The sequence below is a fragment of the Jatropha curcas genome, chromosome 10 (assembly GCF_041381405.1).
Source record: "Jatropha curcas cultivar XTBG-Jc1 chromosome 10, XTBG_Jcur_1.0, whole genome shotgun sequence".
NCBI classification, from domain to species: Eukaryota; Viridiplantae; Streptophyta; class Magnoliopsida; order Malpighiales; family Euphorbiaceae; genus Jatropha; species Jatropha curcas.
The window spans coordinates 4,866,247-4,889,113 of NC_143160.1; the positions used below are offsets into that span (position 1 = coordinate 4,866,247).

The window sequence follows — 22,867 nt, forward strand, 5'->3', positions numbered from 1 at the left end:
TAAACAAGGAGGCAAGATCATATGTAATACTAACAACATACTTCATGGTACATTGATGATGAACAATAATAACGACGATCCTAACACTTTATTGTGCTTCATGCCAAATTATGTACACACAAGGATCATATGTAACGTATCGTGAGAAACAGCCACTAACACTTTCTTCACCATAAGTACATACCAGGATCAGCATTCCGCTTTGCTAGCCAACGTAGCTCTCCAGCAGCTGCTCTTTGTTGTTCTGGATTCCCATTTGCCAATTTCTCTAATAAGGCAACAATAGCAATTCGATCACAATCTGAAAAACTGGTTCCAATTTTTTTTTTTCTATAACCTCCTTGTTGTTTAGGCAGCTCAACACCATTGCTTTCACACCACAATGCCATCAAACTCTTCAAAATATAATTAGGTGTTAGAGCAGTATGCAACCGTGTTTGCTGTGTCTTTGGACAAGTCTTGTGTCCTGCATCTAGCCATTTTTGGATGCACGATCTTTCATAGGTCTGCAGAATGAAGACAATTTATGAACAATGGCCACTAAAAATTTACAAAGCAACGAATTATGACACAAGTCGTAGCCAAACCTGTCCAGTAGAGACAATCACAGGATCTTTCATTAGTTCTAGAGAAATTGGGCATCGAAAATCATCTGGGATAACGGGAGATCTGTGCTTAAATGAACTCTTTTCAGCCTCGGAATTATCAGCTTCAGGGTTTCCCATTTCAACGTAGTCCTTCAAATTCATAAGGATGGATGACATCTTTTGTAACCATTCTCCAAGATCACCATTGCTCGAGATAATCATCTCATGGAAAGCAACAGAATCTTTCTTTAGATCACTTATGGTCTTGAGTTCCAACTTTCCAATTGTTATTCAAACCTCTCGTTCTCCTGAGATAAGAAAAACAGAAAATGTAACCCCAATAGACAACTCAAGCAAGTTTGAAGCTTTTAGAACCTTGTACAACATCTTAATTCACATTTTGGCATGATTTTAAGGCGCGTTAGAATTCAAATACCAATCATAGCACTATCCTGTGAACCATACATAGTAAAATTCAATTTAGGAAGTCGTGATCAAAGAAATTCCATATCCATGATGCATTAGAAAAAACATAATTTACTACTCCAAAAATGATTTATGTAGTTATATATATACCGTCCTAAGAACCAAAAATACATACAGAACAAGCGGAATAGAGAAAGAACCCTATTGAATAACTTAATGCCCCAGGATTTGAATTAAACATGGATAGCAACTTCTAGTACAAAATAAATAACTGATTGCCCTTTAAGGCTCTAAACTAAACAGAGCAGCTCGTAAACAACCGAATCTAAAACAATTCTCCTCTATTGGTGTAATTCAAGCTTTCGATAGTTATTTTCGATATTTAAAATTCTCAATTACTACAAACGCACCATTTCTTGAGAGCAAGGATTGACGCCGGTGAGTTTGCGACGATGCTTTGAAGTTGATCGATCTGACTTCTGAAACGACTCGACGGAGGTCCCAGTCTCTATTTCTTCTAATTTTTCCTTCAACGCCTCCATTGTCGAAGTGGAAGATTGGAGTCTTGAAGCTCGGTGTGTGAGAACAGCGCATTAAACAAAAATAGAGTTAGAATTAGGGTTAGGGTTTAGTAATTTGAGGGCGGGTGATACATAGGGGAGAGGGAGATGACGGCTGCGAATAGCGTAGAAATGAAGCGGCGAACTAAAGCCCTAGTTGGCACGTGAGACTATGAAAGAGGCGAAAAGGAAAAACAAAACTACGCGCCTAAACGAGGTCATGACTCGTGAGACGGTCGGGCAGCTCGGTGGGCTCGAGTTTGCGGCTAGCTCGCTCATTGTTTAAAATCTTGATTATGACATAAGACACCTAAAAATAAGATATGCCACTGCTAATTTAAAATTTTAATATTAAAAAGAAATAATTTCTTCATTCAAAATTGTTAGAACTCCTTTGCGATGGCATCACTCGGAGCGATGCCTTGTTAATTATCATAAATTTTATATTTATAAATATAATTTTAAAATTATGTTATGATATAGTGAAATTTAATATTTTATAATAAAATTATATATATGATACTTTATATTTATTAACCTCGTACGTAATAACTTAACTTATAGACCACGTTATGAATACTATATTGACGTTGTCATATACATGTAATTATATAATAAATCATAATAGCATCAATATAATTTGATAATGTTACCTCGAGTAGAGTTTTGTTAAAATATTTGTTATCACATAAATACAGATACATTTTTCCAGTTGAAAATCCATATATGTTCATTTTTGTCTTACTTGGCATAACTTTATTACAAATTTTTTTAACAATAATTTTTTATTTTCAGTCTATAATAATTTTAAAATATTTTAAAAAATAACAATAATAATTAATAAAATTATTGATGAAATTAATTTCATCATTGATTTATTATTTAAAATAATCGCGAAAGACAATTTATATTCATAATTAGTTAAAAAATAAGTACATAAAATATTATAGACAATAAGAAACTTTTTTTTTCTTACATTTATACTGAGTGATGTGTACATCCAAATATGTAGTAAAGGTTAAATTTAGTGTTGTGTTTATTATCTCTGAGTAAGTTACTCATTATAATTTTACAACTCATTATTTTGAGTATAAATTGATATTTTTATCCATTTTATAAAGTTTTTAATGTGAATATATATAAAGTAAAAGTCTTTTAATGTGAATCTATTACATATATAATATTTCTCAAATGAAAATAGGCAATTTGTATAAATGAAATTAGAACTAACTTATTAATTTTCTGTATCCCTAAATTTTTAATTTGATTCAATTTAGAAAAAAAAATCATAAAAATATAAACTTATATAGATATTACAATTCTTGGATTTAAATAAGATATCAAATATTATTATTTTATTGATTGGACTAATGAAAGAATAAATAAACATTGTTTGAAAATAGTATCAGTAGAGCTTTATATATGTTTATAATATTAATCTTTAATTTGCTTGAAAATTTTATTATCGACATTTAATAATTAATGTTTGATGGACAATTGTTTATTATAAATGCACATATTGATAGCACTTAATGTTTTTTGCGGTACGTACGAGCTAATATTTATAAAAGTATAAAAATAAATCAAATTAACAGAAAAAGTTAACCATTAATAACTTTAGGACGTCAATTTTAAGAAAGCAAAATTAATAAATTTGTTAATCAAAAGATAAATTATTTTTTCAAAAGTAAACGAATTAAATTAATAAATTTGTTATTGGATTTGGCATGGAAAATTATTACTTTTAAGAAAGCAACCCGATTCCTATTAAAAGTATCTAGAAAATTTTTTTATTATCATATGGATAATTATTTCTAAAAAATAAATAAATGTATTTTATTTAAATTAAGTAATTAATTTATATAAAAGCTCTTCTTTCTTTGTTGAAAAATGCAAATCACAGGTTAGTATATAAATCGCATTAGGATTATGCGTGTGTATTCTGTCATGTCGTCTCTTTAATCTGCATAGGAGTTTGCAGAGAAAAGCACATAAGACTCCAAGTTAATTTTTGTTCGAGTGTGTATCTGGTCTTCAAATTTGAACAAAGAAACTCTCTTTCCCAAGAAGGAAACCGCATACAGAGAGTGTTTAGTTCCAAGTTTCACTAAATAGGGTTTTGCAAATGGGCGATAGTGGTGGCGTGTCTCTCCCATCGACGGGCACCGACGCCAAAAAGCGCCGCGTAACCTATTTCTACGAGCCCACGATCGGCGACTACTATTATGGCCAGGGACACCCAATGAAGCCTCACCGGATTCGCATGGCACACAATTTGATCGTGCACTACTCTCTCCATCGTCGGATGGAGATCAACCGGCCTTTCCCCGCCGGTACCACCGATATCCGGAAGTTCCATTCCGACGACTATGTCAAGTTCCTTTCTTCTGTGTCTCCAGAGTCTCTGTCCGACCCTGCGCATAATAGGCATCTTAAGAGGTTTAATGTTGGGGAGGATTGTCCTGTTTTTGATGGGCTTTTTGGATTTTGTCAGGCGTCTGCTGGTGGTTCGATTGGGGCGGCCGTCAAGCTCAATCGTGGTGACGCCGATATTGCTTTGAATTGGGCTGGTGGTTTGCATCATGCTAAGAAGAGCGAGGCGTCCGGGTTTTGTTACGTTAATGATATTGTGCTTGGGATTCTCGAGTTGCTCAAGGTCCACAGGGTAATAGCTTCTTCTTCTTCCCAAGTTCTGGGTGTGGTGATGTTTTATGTGAATTGTTAAGGTAGCATTTACACTTGTTTCTTAGTTTAATGTTTGGTTTTGGAATTAGTTCTACTCTACTTTTTCTTGTGTTAGTGTCTTCCATCTCTTTGCTTCTCGCAGAGGAAAATATGTGAGAATGTAATGGTTGGTTAAATTTTCATACTCATATTGTCATATCCAAAACTTATTTACATTAAGCAACATTTGCACATTTTTAGACTATAAGTTCGATTAGTATTGTGTGTACATGCTTAAATTTTCTGTCGTTGTGTGTACATGCTTATCTGTGTTGTGGTTGAAAATGGTTGAAATTGGAGAACAGGTAGTTAGCATTAGCACGAATTTTATGGATTGAAATTAGTTCTGTTCCTATGTTGGTGTTTCTGGAGCAAGAAGCAAGTCAGTCTTACCCCCGAGGTGCCTTAGCTAGCTTTCTGCCTCGATCAGCTCATATGCTTTTTTAGAGGAATTAGCATCTTTCCTACCCTAATCCTTGCTTTCCCAAACGTCAGCTAACCAATTACTATATATATTAACAAAACATAGCTTAACAAATTTGCTAACCTAGTCCAACTTTTGTCTGCCTTTGTTCTTGCCTTGGCGCTTTGCTTTGCCCCTTGCTGAAAGCAGTTTAACAACTGAATGCCAATCTGTTGTTCTTACAAAGGTACTTTGAAATGCATTAGTTCATATTTCTGTTGGATTTGCTTAAATACAAAAGGCTTGTAATAGCCACACATCTTCAATTTTAGCTGAAAGAATATATTTAGGTTTTTCTGTGTTTAATTGACCTCTATATTTCTTGTGTTGTCACATCAGATTGTATGCTCACTGAAGAAAACATGTTTTGTAACGTTGTTGCAAGTTGAATTGATTCTTTATCCCTGTTCACTTTCCAAGATATGTATAGAATAAAAAATGTTGCTGATGCTTTGTTGATATATTGGCAGCGTGTCCTGTATGTTGATATTGATGTCCATCATGGTGATGGTGTTGAGGAGGCATTCTATACTACTGACAGGGTCATGACAGTCTCTTTTCATAAATTTGGAGATTTCTTTCCAGGAACAGGCCACATAAAGGACACTGGTGCTGGCCAAGGGAAGAACTATGCCCTGAATATTCCATTAAACGATGGGATGGATGATGAAAGTTTCCGCGGTCTTTTCCGGCCCATCATCCAAAAAGTCATGGAAATTTATCAGCCTGATGCGGTTGTTCTCCAATGTGGAGCAGATTCACTATCTGGTGATAGGTTGGGCTGCTTCAACCTGTCTGTGAAGGGCCATGCTGATTGCCTTCGTTTTCTTAGATCTTTTAATGTTCCTCTTATGGTCTTGGGTGGCGGGGGATATACTATAAGGAATGTTGCCCGTTGCTGGTGCTATGAGGTCTGTCATCCCCTTTCTTCTACTGTACTTCTGGTTCTCTCTCTCTCTCTCTCTCTCTCTCTCTTTATTAGTTCATTAAGTCCCTTAATTGGTAAGTGGTTTGTTACTTTGTCGCAGACAGCAATTGCAGTTGGGGTGGAACCTGATAATAAATTGCCATACAATGAGTATTATGAGTACTTTGGCCCTGACTACACGCTTCACATTGAACCATCTAACATGGAGAACCTAAACTCGCCCAAAGATATGGAGAGAATAAGGTGATTTGGCATAACACATTTCTTGCTTACAGTCAATGCTGTAGCAAGTGCCAGTAATTTACTTTATATTTGCATTTTTTGAAGATAAAACTTTGAGTTGTTGTACTTAGAATCCATAATGAACTTTTTTTTTTCTAATGGAGATGTCAATGCATTTCCAATTTGATTCCTATAGTTGTTTGTAATTATACCTTTTTCTTTGACAATTTTCTGATTCACAACTTGTTCAGGAACATATTACTGGAGCAACTTTCTAAACTGCCCAATGCACCTAGTGTACCTTTTCAGACAACACCACCCACTACTGAAGTTCCGGAAGAGGTTGGCAAGCAATGGCATACAAATCTTTTTTAGTAATTTCATGGATCTAACTTCCTGACCAGATGTCTTTCTTCCATTATTGGGATTCATTTGATGCAGCCTGAAGAGGATATGGATCGAAGACCTAAACGACGCATATGGAATGGTGAGGATTATGAGTCGGATCCTGATGAGGATGGGGAGCTTCGGCCTAGAAGATTGAACAATGATAGTCGGGCAGTGGCAAAAGATGAAATGAGGTAATCTTTTCTTGTGATATATTTTCCTTTCATAACTGAACCACAGAAGAAGATAGAGATATAATATGATTGATATGTAATTAACTTTCTTCATCCATTTGTTCAGTATATCAAATTTGTATAAAATTCTTGCATGATTATTCGAGACCATGGGGAGACACATAGTTATACATGTAGAGAATAGTCAACGCAAATCACTACATTGTACTGAAACATTTCTTGCCCTTCTAATTTGTGTTTTTTTTTTTTTATTTAGAGATCATTCACATGAAATGGAAGAAGACAAGAAAGAAGAGCATCCATGATGTTGATTTATGGAACGGTGTCTTCTTGTTTTAGTGCCTCAGAGCTTGTAGACTAGGCGATGTTCCTCCAACAAGAGAGCTTATACTTCCAAGCCAAAGGATTGTTGTTAGATAAATTAAGCATACAGTAGGAACTTACACAAAACAAGTTAACTTCTCCCCCTATCACTCTATTGTTTGAAAATGTATTGTCATAGAACCAGGCTTTGATTTGATATTCAAGTTAGAATATAGATACAATTTACTTATTTTTTCTCCTTTCCTCTTCCTACTGGTTTTTGGGGTCATCTTTTTATTTTTGTTCTCTTGTTTATACATTATGTACACTTTGTAATTATTTTATGCAAGGGTCACACAGTCATATCAACTTATAGAGTGTAGTCTTTATACTAAATTACTGAGCAGGAAAATTTGGTTTTCATTGCAATTAAGGATTGTGATTTGTGAAGCATTAGCCAACCACTATTTTTCTTGTGTCTTCAAACACCCAGGCTCCATTTGTTTTTGCAAAAATAATTTGTTTACAAAATATTTTCCCATTTTTCTGATGTTTTGAATACCTAGAAAAATCAGAACCCATTTTTTTTTTTTTTTCGGTCAAAAGAAAATTGAACCATTTTAAGGTTTAAGGGAAAATCAAATCATTTTAACAATAACTTTTGAGAATATGGAGTTTTTATAATTCTAAATATTTTTAATTAATTTTTTGTATTGCAATTAAATAAAAAATTAACTAGAAAAAAAATTAAGAAAAATGTCAGAAAATATTTTTAAAAAAATTCCGAAAAGAAACAGACTGAAAATAATTTGTTAAATTTTACAATTCTACCTTCAATATGGGCTTACTTTTCAGTTTTCACGTGCCTGGATTGATTCCTGCAAGGCCCAAAGTCTCTACGAAGATTTTTATTTTCCCCCCCTGAAAACTAGTCTTATTTTCTATTTTTGCCCTGTTGATTACAGAGTTTCCGCGACCACTGTTCAGTGCTCACTGGAGAGGAATCATACGGGAAAGAAAAAGGAAGAGATGACTTCAGTACAAATCGCACCGTTTACCCCTTACCCAGTTCAATTTTCCCGCTATGACAGCCCAATAAACCTTAAATTCTCTCTTAAAACCCCTGTGCAGTTCCTCCCAAGTTTTTCAACAGCAGCCAAATATCAACATACCCACCACTCCAATCCTACTAACCCTGTACAATCCAGTCCCAAAACCAAAATCTCTATACAATCCAATCCCAAAAGTAAGACCCTCCAAACCGAAACCTCTGTACAACCCAATTCCAGAAACAAGACTCGTAGACAGGAAGATGGCATCCCAACCGAAGACATCCAAATCATTGCCAAATTCAAATCCAGATACAATTACATTCGCGTTCTCGAAGTCTCCCGAAAAGTGGACCACCCTCTTGCGGGTTCTCGACTTCTCCTTCTAGATGATCCTGGAAATATCCACAGCATTTCCTTTAGCCACAAATTACTCACTAACACCTATTTCGACGTATTCGCCACTTTGCCTCCGATTTTGCCTCCCGGACCTGTAGCCATTCTAGGTTTCGGGGCGGGTTCAGCAGCCCGGTTGATACTAGAATTATATCAAAATGGAAGGGTTCACGGATGGGAGCTTGACCCATCTGTGATTGCAGTGGGGAGAAAGTATTTTGGGCTTGAAAGACTCGAAAGAGATTTCTCAGATAGGCTTTTTATTTACATTGGAAATGCATTGTCCTTAGAATCTTATGTTAGAGACGGATTCTCCGGTATTCTTGTTGATCTCTTTAGCAAAGGTAGTGTTATACCTGAGCTTCAGGATCCGAACACTTGGGAAGAGTTCACTAGGTGTTTGAGGAAAGGTGGGAGAATAATGGTGAATGTTGGGGGTCGTTGTGTGGAGGCAGAAGATAAGAGAAGAGACGGCGCTGTGGTTATGCAGGATACTTTGAAGGCAATGCATCAGGTTTTTGGTGACAATCTTTTTGTTTTGAGTCTTGGAAGTCAAAATGATGATAGCACGATTGCCCTTACTGGTGAGTTGCCGGATCTTGATGCATGGAAATCGGTGGTTCCGCGGTCACTGAGGTTTTATATGGATATGTGGACACCATATAGCAGTTAGTCAGGTGCGTTTTTAGTTACTGGTATTTGTTTTATGGTGCTTCTGTTTGTAATTGAATTTGAAACATATTAATGCTCTTTTTGTATTTGTGTTTATTCCTCTATGAATCAACATTTTATTTTTTTTTTTGTTGCTCGTAACTTGCTAATCAAGCTGACATTTTATGCCGACATTTTTCTGTAATATTTTCTTCCCTCGTACATTGTCAATTTGGTATCAAGATGCCATATAAGGTAGGTATTCTGCAGTGCCATTTGATAGGTAAACTTATTAACATAAAGTATACAACGTCGGTTTTGGGTTCTGATGCCAATTAATGCTGATTAATATTCCACCGATGTTTTGTTATTTCTTTTCCCATAGTCTGATGGATTGCAGAAAGACTTCATTGCAAGTTTCTGAGTTTGGAAATGGCCAAATGAATATGGTTTCGGCCAGAGGTAGCTTTGGATGCAGAATTCTGGAGACTGCCGGTAATTTAAATCTGTGCCATTTCGTAGCCTAAGGTCGAGAACTCCATCTCCGCCACCACCATCAGTCCAAATCTGACAAACATCATTAGGTGCTGGCATACCTCCTCTACAGGCTGTAGTAGCTAGCTATATTTATGAGTTTGTTCCATTACTGTTGCTTTTTAAGCAAGCAGTGGATTTTTCTGCATATTAAAACTTTGTTAGTGTCTGTTGAAGCTTTGGCAGCTTAAAAGCAATGCTAAAATATTGATACATTGTCAATTTTGCTTCAGTTATTTGTTCTTTATTCAATAGGACAAACTTTCAGCCATTTCGACATGGTAATCAAACACTATATGTTTTTTTTTTTTTTGGTGTAGTCTATAAGCTAGGACTTAAGTAGTTAATCATCACAAGAAAAAATTTTGGCCAAATCTCTACATAAATTTTCTAATAATGACCTGATAGATATAAAATCAATATTGAGCTATTCAATTTGAAATTTGGTAACTATTGACCTGTAAATGTTAACTTTAGTACCTGCATGTGAAATGAACTCTCACAGCCAACGATTTGTGCTGCCAATAGAGAAATGGTTAATGATCTACCGCCTCGAGCATTCTCCAATAAACTTTGTTCTGGACCCTTCAAAGTAAGATCATTGTCAAGATTTCTGGAGATTGAAATCAATTCCCAGTAAAGATGTGTTATCCATTAGGTATGGGATCTAAAGGATTATGAAGAAGTTTAATGACTCTGTCCTGCACGTGATATTTGGCTGCATCCAGTTCATTCTGAAAAAATAAAACCCATCAATAGTGAAGTAAAAGATTACTATTTTAATTCTTAAAATAACATTACCCTTTTATCTGCTTTTGTAGGAGAAAGAAGCAAGCTTGCTTCTAATATTGTGAAGAATTTTGCAACGGTTTCGTTACTTGTCTATCTCTTCCTTTTAATTCTTTTGTTAACCAAAAAAATCCTCGAAGTTGAAGTATCCTTTATTCCTTTCCTTTTGGATTCCCAGAAAAATAAAAGAGAATGTGGCTTTTGTATTTATTTTCAAGTAATTCTTCAATGTGTTAATTTCAAACGATCGTGAGACAGAAAAAAATTAGTTCACTTAGCTTCTGCAGATTGCAGCGATCATTAAGGTAATTGGATTGCAGGCTTTAACGGCCATAACTGTATCTTCGATTTTAAAACTAGCCGAAGCAGCGATTCGTGATTATTCAACAATCGCCTAGAAATCTTCATTCATTTTCCATTTCAAGCAAACCCAGACAAACATGACAAGTTGAACTTCGAGACATTTACTAAATGTCGGTAAAGTTTTCCTCTCTTCTTCAAGAACTCACAAAGTCCCATCAAACGCGATCAAGAACCAAGCAGTTACATGCTCTAATCCTTAGATCCCACCTCTCCCATGAATCTTTTTATGCAACTAAGATTCTAAGGTTCTATGCTTTGAACGATGATCTTATCTCTGCTTACAACCTGTTCGACAAAACTCCTCAACGGAGCATTTTCCTATGGAATTCAATGATTCGAGCTTTTGCCAAAGCTCACAAATTTGATGAAGCTCTATCGTTTTATGCAAAAATGCTACGAACAGAAACAAAACCTGATAACTTCACTTATGCTTGTCTTATACGAGGGTGCCATGAAAATTTTGATCTTGATGGTTTGAGAATTTTACATGGAGGTTTAATTGTTTCTGGGTTAGGTTTGGATTCTGTTTCCTCTAGTGCATTAGTGACAGCTTACTCAAAATTCAGTCATGTTAGTGAAGCAAGCAAGGTTTTTTCTGGGATTTTTGAGCGGGATTTGGTTCTATGTAATGCCATGATTTCTGGCTATAGTTATTGTGGATTTTGGGGTAAAGGGTTACAGTTGTTTAATGGAATGAGAGAAATAGGGAAGCAACAGCCAGATGGGTTTACTTTGGTTGGGCTTATCTCAGGTTTAATGGATTTTAGTCTGCTGGGAATTGGCCAAGGAATTCATGGGCTCTGCTTGAAAAGTGGTTTTGATTGCAATGCCTATGTAGGCAGTGCACTTGTAAACATGTATTCAAGATTCAAGTGCATGAATTCAGCATATGGTGTTTTTATCGGTTTATATCAGCCTGATTTAGTTGCATGGTCCGCTTTGATAACCGGATTTTTGCAGTGTGAAGATTATAAGAAAGCTCTTTTCTTCTATAGGAATTTGTCTGTGGCAGGTAAGAAGGCAGATCCAATTCTGATTGCTAGTTTATTGGTGGCTTCTGCTCAATTAACAGATGTGCGGCTTGGTACTGAGATACATGGTTATGTTCTTCGACATGGATTGGAATCTAATATCATCGTTTCTTCTGCTCTTATAGATATGTATTTGAAGTGTGGTTTTGTGGGGTTAGGTATTCTTGTTTTTGAGAATATGCGCAACAGAAATATTGTTTCCTACAATTCAGTAATTTCTGGTCTTGGCTTGCATGGACTTGCTGCTCAGGCTTTTAAACTGTTTGAAGAGATGCTAGAGAAAGGTTTGAAACCTGATGAATCCACATTATCTGGCCTCCTTTGTGCTTGTTGTCATGCTGGCCTTGTTAAAGATGGCCAGGAAATTTTCAGAAGAATGATGGATGAATTTTGCATCCCACCTAGAACGGAACATTATATTCACATTGTAAAGCTCCTAGGAATGGCAGGGGAGTTGGAAGAGGCATACAATTTTGTTTTGTCCTTGATGCAACCAGTGGATTCTGGAATTTGGGGAGCACTTCTATCATGCTGTGATGTCCATGGGAACACTGAGTTGGCGGAAATTGTATCCCAGCAACTCTTTGATAATGAGCCGAGAAAAGGTGCTTACAAAGTTATGCTTTCTAACATTTATGCCAGTGATGGGAGATGGGATGATGTAAAGAGAACAAGAGATAATATAGTAAATGTTGGAGCAAGGAAAATGCCTGGTCTTAGTTGGATTGGAGGTGGATGCAATTAATAATGAAATGATAAAGAAATATCTCAAATCCCCTTCATATCAGATACGTACTGGAAGCTTGTCCAGAAGTAAAGCTTTTACTCTTCATAAATTCAGGATTGATCATTTTTATCCTTGGATACCTTTTCGTGTCTCTCACATCTATCTTACTTCCACTGCTCCAGTTATTATCCATTATAAAGGCCACAGGTAAACGTGATATTCTTGTATAGTAGAATCTAATGAGTGGAAACATGATATTTGACATTTGAGAAATAGGTTTAAAATAAAGATGATATGCCCTTCTCTTTTGCTGTTGGTATATTCTGTTAGATGGAAATACTTTTCAATTGATGCAATTCATATTAGAAGATAATTTCAAGATACTTATCTTCCAATTAGTTTCTTTCATGATTGAAGCGATTCTATACCTCATGCATGATCCCTTTTCTGGATAAACACCTGTAATGTGAAACTGAGTTGCATGGAAGTGGCACTTTGATAGAATCCTACAAGTAGAACTGGTTCAGGAATATGATCAAAATATTTGCTACCTATTTCAGTTCTCTATACTCAACATGAATATCAAATTATCTTTTCATAAAATTCCCAGACCAATACAAGCAGCAGTGAGACAACAACACATGAATGGTTGAATACATACACAATAACAAGTGATAAAGTACAGAAATTTAAGGGACTTCTATAGTCATTGGAATCCTATACTTATTTGTATGAATTAACACAAACATGATACTAGGCCACAACTTTATTCTTCAGATTTAACTTCGGTTTGATTGCAAGGGTGGTCATGTGCCATTGAATTCAAAACAGACATGGGCAAGAATGATATTCTTGGAATGTGCCCGATCTTGTAATTTTCCTCCCCACCATCAGGTTTTAACCTTTCAGCATGTTCATCAAGCAAAGGCAGCAAATCCAACTGCTTCAAAGTAGTGACGGACTGCAGACCTTCTGGGAGCATCCTAAGACTCAAACAGTTGTGGAAGTGGAGGTATTGTAAGCTTGGCAAAGCTCCCTCTTCAAGCTCTGTCCATTCCTCAAGAACATGAGAAGCAATGCTGAGAATCTCAAGTTTGGGAAATCCACCGGCTTTGCAGAATTCTTTTCCCAGTTGTTTTGCATCATAAGCTTGCCATAGGGTTAAAATTCTCAAGTTAGGTAGAAGCTGAAGAACTGATGTTGGGTTCTCAGATAAATGAGAAAAACCTAGCCTTAGCTTTGTAAGATTTTCCATTGAGCCAAGCCAGCTGGGTATCTTTTCTAGGAGACCCTCTAGGCGAAGTTTCCTAAGAAGAGGTGGAGGTGTGAATGACTCTGAGAGCACAAGGTGTTGCTTGTTGAAGAATGTTGCTTCTAGAGACAAGCAAAAAAGACCTTTCATCTTCATTATGGAGGCATAAAGCTCACCAGCATTCTCTTCAGCTACATCCATCACTCCTAGTCTCCTAAGCAGAGTCAACTTGTCTAATTCCCCTGCTATGCCACCCCCAGCATGCACACCGGTGAGTGTCAAGAGGTTTCTTAATCTACCCATTCCCTGTGGCAGCTCCACGCCACTAACATTTATACTCTTGAACATTTTTAAGTGCCTTAGGCTTACAAGTCTTAATATCTCAGGAGATAGTTCTGATAAATTCCCGCACCATCTTATATCTAGAGTCTGCAGTGCTCGTAGTTTACCAAGTGTTGCTGGAAGCTCATTTAAGTTGCAGTGTTTCAAGCCAAGATATGTCAGGTGAATCAGGTCTCCTACTTCATCTGGCAATCTCTTCATTTTGGTATTCTCTAGATCTAGCACCCGTAAAAACTTTGCCCATTTCAAATCCACCCAATTTCCTTCAATATTTTCTTGATTTCCAAACAAGAATAAAGACCGAGGCTGGAGATTATTCTGCCCAATTTTTGACATGTCAGAAGTTAAGACACAGCGTGCTGTACGGGGTATTTTCACATTACTTGCATCTAAATCAGCTTGAGTAATTGTAAAATTTTCTCCAAGGAAAATGCGATAAGGAGAAGAAACAATTAGTTTAATTCCATCCCCTGGATGTCTATCTATTACTTGAAGCATTCCCCGGTTGACTAGCTCATTTATATTTTCTTCTGCTACTTCTTCTAACAATTGTCCTGTTTTCTCTTGTATCAGACCTTCAGCTACCAACCACCGGATCAATCTACCCTTGTGTATCCAGTAATTCTCAGGAAATATACAACAATACATCAAACAAGATTGAAGGTAATAAGGTAAACTATTGTATTCTAATTTGAATGGAACAGTGGAAGATGCAGAAGATGCCTGACCTTCTTTCTCTCCCTTCTTTTCTTCCCTTACAGTTGAAATATTGAGTTCTGTGATTCTGCAGACGGTTTCAGCGATTTGAAATTCTATCTTCTGCAGTTCGTGTCTGAAACATTCGGTCAACGCCAGCCTATCAGCCCCAATTTTTTTAGCCATCTGAATCATGAACTCATCAATATGGTCATCCATGGCAAAAACTATATCTTTGACTTTGTTGACCCAACTACAAAGAGCAGCATCACTTTCTGCGTTGTCCTTATCTCCAAGAAACTCACCAATCTTCTTGAGTGAGTCTTTGATACTTAAAATTTGATCAGTGAGACAAGTAAAGGTCTCAGCTTCTTGAAGCAATAGAGTTTCCAATCTCTGCATAAAGAACTTAACAAGGGCCTCTGCCATTTCTGTTAATTCTAGAAATCAATTGATCTTCTCAAAGAACAGAAGATAATGGATATACTTTTATAGACGATGGTGATTGGTGATTGGCCAGAGTCTTGTGTGTTTTTGGGATCATCGAAAGAAATTTCTTGGTTTACAAGTTACACCGTTTGGAAATAACACCAAGGAGAGAATGCTTGGATTGGGTTGGCTCTATCGTTGACTTGATGGTGGAAACCTCAAAGCATAAATGGTTGAGTAGAGAAAATGAGATATGGCAGCACTGTAGCTTACTTGGGCACAACGATCTTATAGCTTCTTGCATGAATTGTGTACCATTTAACATAGTGTGTTATTTATTAATATTTTGAGCTGTTATTAAGGAATAAAAATATTTATTAAAGATTACTAAAATGCGTTTTTAAAACAACATATTAAAACATGAAAGAGTTCAAGAGGAGTACTGACTAATGGGTTTTTGTGCCTGAGTATTTAACCATTTTCACCGTAGATCAGACTTGTGTTGTTATGTTTATAAGAATTGAAGTCGTTTATCGTTCTAATTAATATTTTATTGATAATATATTATTAGAAATGGTAAAAATAATATTTTTAAATCAAGGACTAAAAAGCATAATAAATGAAATTTTAGATTCCGTTTGTTTCCGTAAATAAGTTGTAGGAAAATAACTTATTGAAAAATGTTTAGATGGAAAATATTTTCCTTGAAAAATATTTTTTAAAATTAATTATTTTTTGTTGTTTGGTTGTAATATTGAAAATTAGTTAAAATATTAAATTATTTATCTCATAAGACCATAAAAAATATTAATAATAATAGAAATTTTATAATTTAAAAATTTTATTATTAAATATGAAAAGAATATAAAAAAAATATAAATTATGAAAGCCGCCGGTGGTGGTAGCCGGTGGTAAGTGGTGACTGTTGGTAGTAATTTTGATGATTAATAAATTAAAAAATATGGATTTATAAGGTTTGTTAATATCCAGAAAATATTTTATTCTCTTGAAAGTAAAAAGTTATTTTCCTTTTAAAAATTACTTAATTTTCTTTTGATCAATAAAATATATTCCGTTGACTTAGTTTTCTGAATGCCCAAATAAGGGAAACAAGCGGAAACAAATAAATAGGCAGTAAATCAATTTTTCTGCAATTTATTTTACGGAAACAAGTGGATATAAAAATTAATTTCTGTTTTTTTTTTTAAAAAAACCATAAGATCTCTGTTTGGTTAATTATTTAAATTATATTTTTAATATTTTATTGCAGTAAATCAAAAAAAAAAAAAACAAAAAAGTTGATCAAAAGGAAAAAATTGTGCCATAAAATTTGGAAGAAGAAAATAAATAAATAAATAGGCAGCCCCTACTATCCCATTGTTCGGTGATAAACTCAGCAGGAACAGGGAAAGCAAAGAGTGGGAGACAAACATGGCGGGAAACCAACCGCTTCAAAACTCGAAGAGAGGAATCCTAGAACCCGTGAAAGAGCTGTGGCAGATACACTATTCTCGCTTCTTCAGCTTTCCTCGTCTCTCGTCGACTTGCGCCATCCTCAAGCCCCTTTCTTCTCGATGCATCAAGAAAAACCCTCATGGCTTGCATGGCAAATGGGTCTCTTCATCTTCGATGGCCTCTCTGCATCTCAAAAATGATTACGCTGATGCTCGTGGGTTCGTCCTCGTTGTCTCATTTCAAGGGAAAGTCTATGTGCGTATTTGTTATATGCGACCCCGTTTTTTGTTTGTTTGTTTGTTTATTTATATGCACCTTTGTTTTTGTACATGCTGATTATCTAGTAGTTTGGAAGAATTTGTGAACCATGCGTGTACTTCCATGGTGAAACATTCGAAGTCATTCTATGGTTTGCTTTTCAACAATTTTTTTTTTTCAATGTTCTTGTTAAACTGATGGAGCTGTTTTAGAAACATTTGAATAAATTTTTTTGCACTGTTCGAGATTTTCCCAGTTTAGGGTTTCTGATTGAATAAGGGCTAAGACAATGTGATATTTACCTGTTCTCCTTTGTTTGTTTATTGTATTTTTATTTTCTTGTTTGATGGTTTTTGTAGTTAATCTCAATTCCAATTATGAATGATTGAGAAACTTGTAGACTCACTGTGGTTTTTGGGAAATGTTAGGAATTCCCCTAATTTTCATTTAGATTTCGAAGTTCACATTTCCCTTTTCCATTTATGTTTATGGATTCATTTTAAACTATGACATTTGTTTTCTTCAGAAAAAAAAAAAAGAAAAAGAAAAAGAAAAAAAAAACTCCCATGATTCTCATGGTTCTCAATATATACTTTAAACAAAATCATCTGAATTAATTGGTTTCATAATCCCCTGTTAGTTACAGTATGGATACCATCTACCTTAGATAAATGGCTGGATTTGTGCTTGAAGTTAAAATGTGCAACATATCGCTTTCTATTACGGTAATGCTAGGCTACAAATTTGTTGAAGTTGGCTTAAAATGATTGTCTTCTAATTTGTTTAAATTTCATATCAAATGTTTTCCTCGGTTAAGTGCTGCCTCTTTGTCACCTCGCCATAAAGCCATTTGATCAGCAGTCACTCGCTTTGGAAGGCACAATAATCCTCCCTACGTTTCTTGATCCATGAATGATCTTTTTTTTTTTTTTTTTTTTTTTTTTTTTTTTTTTTTTTTTTTTCCATTTTTATGGCTTTCACTAATGCTTGAGAAAGCTTGCAAAAGAGAATGGCCATAGAAGTATTCAAAAGTGATCGATGAGCCAGTTATAAATTGTGAGAATGCTCCTTTCCATGAGATTTTTAGTTTCTAGGTTCCAAGGGAGTCCTTCGATAAAGGAAACAATTACATTCCTTAGATTATAATGGCTACCTCTGGTTTGAAGCGTCATTTTTTAAATCTTGATTGCAATGGAGAAATTGTCGTAAATATACTGATTCAGCAGGGCTTTTGAATTTCTAACAGGAAGAACACCACATTGCGAAGCTGAATTTCTCTTGGCCTCAGGTGTCATGTCTGGATGAATGCCCTATTCGAGGTAGCAGAGTTGTATTTGCAAGTTACAGAGACAGTTTAGGCCAGGCAAGTTTCTTGCCTGCAATCCAGATTACTTACGGAAGCTAGTTTGACGAATCAATGGATTCATGGATTTGCCACAGAATTTATACTTCTCCTTATGTTTACAAATAATAACTCTATATTTGTACCAGTTTTCATATTTATAACTTCATCTTCAAAGAACAATAAATAGATGATGCTCTGCTCTCTAGTTTCTACCATATTGTCCTGAAAAGTCAATGGCTATAATTGAACCCATGAACCTCGTCATCCATTTCTAGAAACTGGATAAGGAAAGATACTTGTTCAACTTAAGTAAATAGTGGTCTTCCTTGTCTTTTCAATTCCAGTTGGGTGGAAAAAGATTCCCTATTTGTAATTGCTCTAATTTTCAATGCTAAAAAATTACTTGGCCAAGTAAGGAAATTCGAGTTGCTGCTATTAATTCTCACCTCATATTACCTCATTTTCTTGAAGTTATTCTATATTGTTGTCTTTGTTGAGCATGTAATGTGATTTTGCAGGTCCAAAAGTTTGCCATGCGCTTTTCATCATCTTCTGACTCGCAAACATTTGTGAACTCATTAAAGGTGTGACTAACTTTTCCCAGTGTGATAACTATGTTGCATAGGTGTCCCAATACATTTGATGTAGCTGAATTCAACCCCATCACTATGTTTCATCATCTTGGAAGTAGATATTGTTATGGAACGGAGTTATATGAGGAGTGGCTTGCTTTTCAGTAGCCAATAGTAATGATTGAACAAGTAATTACTTTTAGTTTAATGGAAATCAACTGATCTAAAGCCTAAGCCTATTTATGAATGGAGCCTTTAGATCAAGAAATAGGAGCATCATTGAGTATGAGGGAAGTATTTTGAATATAATCCTTGTCTCCGAGTCCATATAAATATAACATAGTGTAATTTTCTGGAATACTATTGTGAAGTCATGCAATTTGAGTCAGAAGATATACATGCACAAAATTTATGTTTCTTTCATAACATCATTTATATGTTTCTATCTCAGGAAAGCTTGAAGGATGTGAGAAATATAAGACTTACAAACAGGACGTTTGGATTAAAAAAGACCTCTTCATCTAAGCATATCTCTACAAAGGCCATTCATGAGAGGTGATGCATTTTTTCATATCCTTTGTGCACGATAGTTTCATGTCTACAGGACAATCTAAAATCAGAAAGATAGCAAATTTGAAGATTTGTAACTGATGCTTGAAAAGAATGAATGACACAGACATGTTGAGGAATTGAGCAACGTGAATCCTGTTGGGAATTATGGTCCTGTAATACAACCCATGTCAAATAATGAAAGCATATATCCTGGGAATCCAGTACTTGCTGATGGCTCACAAACTGCCTGTGCTCCCTTGCCTTCCAGCTTCACTGCTTTCCTCCTTGACTCTTGCACCGTGGCTGAAGAAGAAGGTACCATGATAACATGATCACATGGTTGGAACATGACAATTCTCTCTTCACCATGCAAGGCATATGCTACTTTTAGATTATCAATTCACTATTGGCAATCTGTTTTTCTTACTGAATCTGTAAACTCTAAATGCTGCAGAACTGCCAAAAGCATCCAATGAGGCATTTTATCTCAATACCCAAGTGAAGGTATTTTCTTCTCATCAATAGGGTTGCTCAACTTGTTTGTGTATTCATTTAATACTGTCATTTGGAAATCTCTCTTGACCGGTATACTTCATATCAAGGTAACTGTGGCAGCCTTGCTTAAACCATTATCATTATTCTTTAGAATCTTTATCTGATAAACTCATATTTGTTTTCTTCCAAGTGTTGGTTGTTTTTTCACTGTATCTTTTATGTTTTTTTCTCTTGCAGAGTATGACAGATTATTCTTTCCATAGTAAGTGAATTTCTTTTGGTTTCTGTTTTGGTTGGCCACGCTTGAGCAGATATTTATTTGGTTATATATTTATAGTTTTTGCTTAATTTCTATTTAGTTCTCTGAGTGCAAGTTTGAAACCTGTTTGTAGTTCTGAAATTTAGTATGCAACATGCTGTGCTTATGAGTCAATTCCTGCTACCCTTCTGGGAATTAATGGTCTTTGGTTATCTCGTTTTTCACTTGTGCTGGGTGCGTTGATGATTTTAGGTTCTGTAAGTCATTGCCCACTATAAGTGAACTAGATACCCAGAAATGCCCCCCTAATTTTTCTGACATTTTTTGGTGAAAATTACTCATTTACTCGTGCAAAACAACCCAAAAATTCATAAATACTAACCGCTGAGTTATTGCAAGATTGCTATAACTTGTAATTTGCAATTCTGATTCTTGTTATTTGTTCCCTCATTTCTCGTCATCATCAGGTATGTTGATGAAATTAGAGATGGTTATTGATGAACTAGGAGGAGACTTGGCACTGTGATTGCCAATGGTTTTGCAGCAACCACCAAAGTTTTGCTCTCAACCTCGAGTCTGCAACTTGTAATTACCTGAACCAGATTCACTACAAAGACCATCACTTTTTTCGGCATTGGCATTGTATATTGCTTAACGCTACTAGTACACTGAACAATTATGGTGCTGCAACTCATCATACTGAAATTTCTCATTTCTATTCAGTTATACAATGCAAATTTACTCAAAAATCAGTGTCAAAAAAATTATCAATTTCATGGTCTACTATATCAGAACTCTGCATTTAAACTGTACAGCTTTCAGGGTTGAGTTGTAATGGCTGGTGCCCTTTTTTCATAGTTGAATATGATGATTCAGTTTGGGGCTAGCTTATCTGTTACTCTTCTATTTTAGTCAAAACTCTGAAAAAGGCCTACCCTGCCATTGCTAATATAGCGTTAGTGTAGTACGTGATGTTCTTTTTCTCATTAAGAATCAGAATCTTATTAATAGAAATAAGAATCAGAATCTGGTTTACCGAATATGAAGAAGTGAAAGTTTGTACCATGTCAGCCTATTAAAAGCCTCGGGTATCAGTTCCTATAGGCTCTTTAGCCTTTCAATCGAGTGACTAAATGTAAGTTTGAATGAATAGCCCAAAGATATTAACCAAAAATGGTCTTAATCAAATCTCATTTTTATTAATTCCGGTTTATCCAAAACTTGGGGCCAACTAAATTAAGCAGCAGATTACTAATATAACATACGTCAATTTAAATTTGTTCATATTTTTCCTTTTTTTTTTTTTTTTTTCCTTTATTCTGCTTTCTTCATGATGAACGATTTGGGGATATTCAGTGTGCATAATATAATCTATGAAGAGACAAATGCTGATCATATAATTATTTCATTATATTATCGTACATGTATGTCACTTGTTGGAAGATTTATTAAATGATTGAGGAAAAATTAAAGGAGGGAATTGTTAAAGAAAAAGTTGCAATATGGTCAAATATTGAGAAAGAAAATTTTGAAGACTTAACATGTGTATTATTAGATCTAAATCTAATCATTAAGCTTCGATTGTCTTCTTTTTCTATATGATCATTAACATTAATTATCTTGTCATCTTTGGTTTCATATCTGGAAACTGACCCACATGGAACAATTGTAGAAAGCAGGCCGGCGGGCGAAAATGGCAGTCTCTAAACAAAAGAAAAGAAACTGAATAACAGTAAAGTACACTTTAGAAAAGAAAAAGCATAAAAAAGGGTTGAAGTGATGAATTAAGCAGATGCTTATTGTGAGATTAAGAACTGGGTTTTGAAAAGAAATTACGAGAGACTGTTATGAACTCTAAAATAGGATTAATTTAATGCTAAAAAAGTATGAAGATACTTGCTAGAAAAATTAAAAGGAAAAAAGAAAATTAACACATCAGAAAATATTAATTTTATGGTTTAATCCTAAACTAGGATAAGACAATATTATAATGGAAACGAAGGGCATGTTTGCTGTTAATAAGTTGACATGTCTTCTTGTATTGCAATAAGATTTCTAAATCATAATCCCACCAGAAAATAACCTAGTTAGTTGAAACTAACTGACAGTTGCAGGACAAATATTAACCACTACAATGTGGCTCTGGTATGGGAGGTATTAGCCATTTTCCATTTCTGATACTGCTCATATGTACTGGTCTTTGTACATGCAAGTGGCGAAAGGTACATCCTTTTCAATTTCTTTTTTCTTTTTAAATACTGAAAAAGGGATTATATTGTCAGATTATAAATATATTTATGACTAGACTATATATTAATTTGCTCCCGAATTCTTACAAGGAGTAAATAATTTTTTTTCACATTTTTGGCAGGTGAGTATATGCAAATTTCACCTCAACAATCATTATTTCGTGATCAAAGGAAGAATTGAATAAAAAATTATTTCCAAAATTTTTGCAAACTCATTACAAAATAATAGGAAAAAGGGGGAAAAGGAAAAGTCAGATAGTGTACTAGATATTGCTAATCAATTTTCATCATTATCAATGGCCATGATTAATGTTGTAAAATTATTCAAGCTACTTTAAAGTTGTATGAGTACAACTTGATTAAAATTTGATCAAAACCTATTCATCAACTAAAACAAGTTAAATTTAAATATAAGTTGAAATTCAATTATTTTTCACCAATAAGCTTGATTATCCGTTAGCTTGATATCTAAAACTTTGTGAATAGTTCGAAGAAAAATAATTAAAATATTAATATTATCAAAATAATAATACTATATTTTATAAAAGTTCATAAGAAATAAAAGTCAATATAATATAGATATACATTTTTAATATAAAAAGTAGCTGTTAATATACAATATGGAGTCA

General features: G+C 34.8%; 6 protein-coding genes across 14 annotated transcripts; 4 read left to right on the top strand and 2 right to left on the bottom strand.

Moving 5' to 3' along the window:
- Positions 1 to 1,761, bottom strand: LOC149492958 (U-box domain-containing protein 14-like). Its single transcript, XM_089715696.1, has 3 exons — positions 1,424 to 1,761; positions 588 to 895; positions 1 to 506 (listed from the first exon to the last, which is right to left on the bottom strand). Exons 2-3 carry the CDS (start codon positions 807 to 809, stop codon positions 168 to 170), a joined length of 561 nt encoding a protein of 186 aa, XP_089571822.1. The 5' UTR covers positions 810 to 895; positions 1,424 to 1,761; the 3' UTR covers positions 1 to 167.
- Positions 1,762 to 3,478: 1,717 nt separating this feature from the next.
- Positions 3,479 to 7,044, top strand: HDA6 (histone deacetylase 6). Its single transcript, XM_012224604.3, has 6 exons — positions 3,479 to 4,238; positions 5,231 to 5,671; positions 5,789 to 5,931; positions 6,162 to 6,252; positions 6,352 to 6,491; positions 6,748 to 7,044. The coding sequence occupies exons 1-6, from the start codon at positions 3,699 to 3,701 to the stop codon at positions 6,794 to 6,796; spliced, it is 1,404 nt and encodes a 467-aa protein (XP_012079994.1). The 5' UTR covers positions 3,479 to 3,698; the 3' UTR covers positions 6,797 to 7,044.
- Positions 7,045 to 7,722: 678 nt separating this feature from the next.
- On the top strand, positions 7,723 to 15,446 carry LOC105640324 (S-adenosyl-L-methionine-dependent methyltransferases superfamily protein). Of its 5 annotated transcripts, none has more exons than XR_016322961.1 (3): positions 7,723 to 8,916; positions 14,502 to 14,599; positions 14,690 to 15,446. XR_016322961.1 is itself a non-coding variant. In XM_037637115.2 (2 exons), exon 1 carries the CDS (start codon positions 7,824 to 7,826, stop codon positions 8,910 to 8,912), a length of 1,089 nt encoding a protein of 362 aa, XP_037493043.1. In that variant the 5' UTR covers positions 7,723 to 7,823; the 3' UTR covers positions 8,913 to 8,916; positions 14,502 to 15,446. The 5 variants fall into 5 exon arrangements, 2 of the variants coding, with proteins under 2 accessions (XP_037493043.1, XP_012079995.1); XR_016322960.1 differs by having other exon boundaries at positions 14,502 to 14,591; XR_016322962.1 differs by having other exon boundaries at positions 14,502 to 14,591; positions 14,719 to 15,446.
- LOC105640325 (Tetratricopeptide repeat (TPR)-like superfamily protein) lies at positions 10,137 to 15,446 on the top strand. 5 transcript variants are annotated; one of them, XR_016322957.1, is made up of 3 exons: positions 10,137 to 12,541; positions 14,502 to 14,599; positions 14,690 to 15,446. XR_016322957.1 is itself a non-coding variant. In XM_089726918.1 (1 exon), exon 1 carries the CDS (start codon positions 10,685 to 10,687, stop codon positions 12,350 to 12,352), a length of 1,668 nt encoding a protein of 555 aa, XP_089583044.1. In that variant the 5' UTR covers positions 10,137 to 10,684; the 3' UTR covers positions 12,353 to 12,653. The 5 variants fall into 5 exon arrangements, 1 of the variants encoding a protein (XP_089583044.1); XR_016322958.1 differs by having other exon boundaries at positions 14,719 to 15,446; XR_016322955.1 differs by having other exon boundaries at positions 14,502 to 14,591.
- Positions 12,905 to 15,053, bottom strand: LOC105640738 (disease resistance protein RPM1). Its single transcript, XM_020681824.3, has one exon. It carries the CDS (start codon positions 15,051 to 15,053, stop codon positions 13,101 to 13,103), a length of 1,953 nt encoding a protein of 650 aa, XP_020537483.1. The 3' UTR covers positions 12,905 to 13,100.
- A 962-nt stretch (positions 15,447 to 16,408) lies between the features above and the next one.
- Positions 16,409 to 20,875, top strand: LOC105640739 (protein POOR HOMOLOGOUS SYNAPSIS 1). The gene is made up of 8 exons (XM_020681806.3): positions 16,409 to 16,763; positions 18,013 to 18,129; positions 18,630 to 18,695; positions 19,135 to 19,238; positions 19,360 to 19,550; positions 19,690 to 19,739; positions 19,968 to 19,992; positions 20,457 to 20,875. Exons 1-8 carry the CDS (start codon positions 16,485 to 16,487, stop codon positions 20,513 to 20,515), a joined length of 891 nt encoding a protein of 296 aa, XP_020537465.1. The 5' UTR covers positions 16,409 to 16,484; the 3' UTR covers positions 20,516 to 20,875.
- Positions 20,876 to 22,867: the final 1,992 nt, after the last annotated feature.

What these genes read in the sequence shown, in the direction of transcription:
- HDA6 (XM_012224604.3), top strand. Translation starts at nt 3,699, where the DNA reads ATGGGCGATAGTGGTGGCGTGTCTCTCCCATCGACGGGCACCGACGCC. An exon ending in AGTTGCTCAAGGTCCACAGG is followed by an intron (nt 4,239 to 5,230) that starts GTAATAGCTTCT and finishes ATATATTGGCAG; the next exon opens with CGTGTCCTGTATGTTGATAT. An exon ending in CTACTGAAGTTCCGGAAGAG is followed by an intron (nt 6,253 to 6,351) that starts GTTGGCAAGCAA and finishes CATTTGATGCAG; the next exon opens with CCTGAAGAGGATATGGATCG.
- LOC105640324 (XM_037637115.2), top strand. Translation starts at nt 7,824, where the DNA reads ATGACTTCAGTACAAATCGCACCGTTTACCCCTTACCCAGTTCAATTT.
- LOC105640325 (XM_089726918.1), top strand. Translation starts at nt 10,685, where the DNA reads ATGTCGGTAAAGTTTTCCTCTCTTCTTCAAGAACTCACAAAGTCCCAT.
- LOC105640739 (XM_020681806.3), top strand. Translation starts at nt 16,485, where the DNA reads ATGGCGGGAAACCAACCGCTTCAAAACTCGAAGAGAGGAATCCTAGAA. An exon ending in ACAGAGACAGTTTAGGCCAG is followed by an intron (nt 18,130 to 18,629) that starts GCAAGTTTCTTG and finishes GTGATTTTGCAG; the next exon opens with GTCCAAAAGTTTGCCATGCG. An exon ending in GACAGATTATTCTTTCCATA is followed by an intron (nt 19,993 to 20,456) that starts GTAAGTGAATTT and finishes CGTCATCATCAG; the next exon opens with GTATGTTGATGAAATTAGAG.
- LOC149492958 (XM_089715696.1), bottom strand. Translation starts at nt 809, where the DNA reads ATGATTATCTCGAGCAATGGTGATCTTGGAGAATGGTTACAAAAGATG. An exon ending in TGATTGTCTCTACTGGACAG is followed by an intron (nt 507 to 587) that starts GTTTGGCTACGA and finishes TTCATTCTGCAG; the next exon opens with ACCTATGAAAGATCGTGCAT.
- LOC105640738 (XM_020681824.3), bottom strand. Translation starts at nt 15,053, where the DNA reads ATGGCAGAGGCCCTTGTTAAGTTCTTTATGCAGAGATTGGAAACTCTA.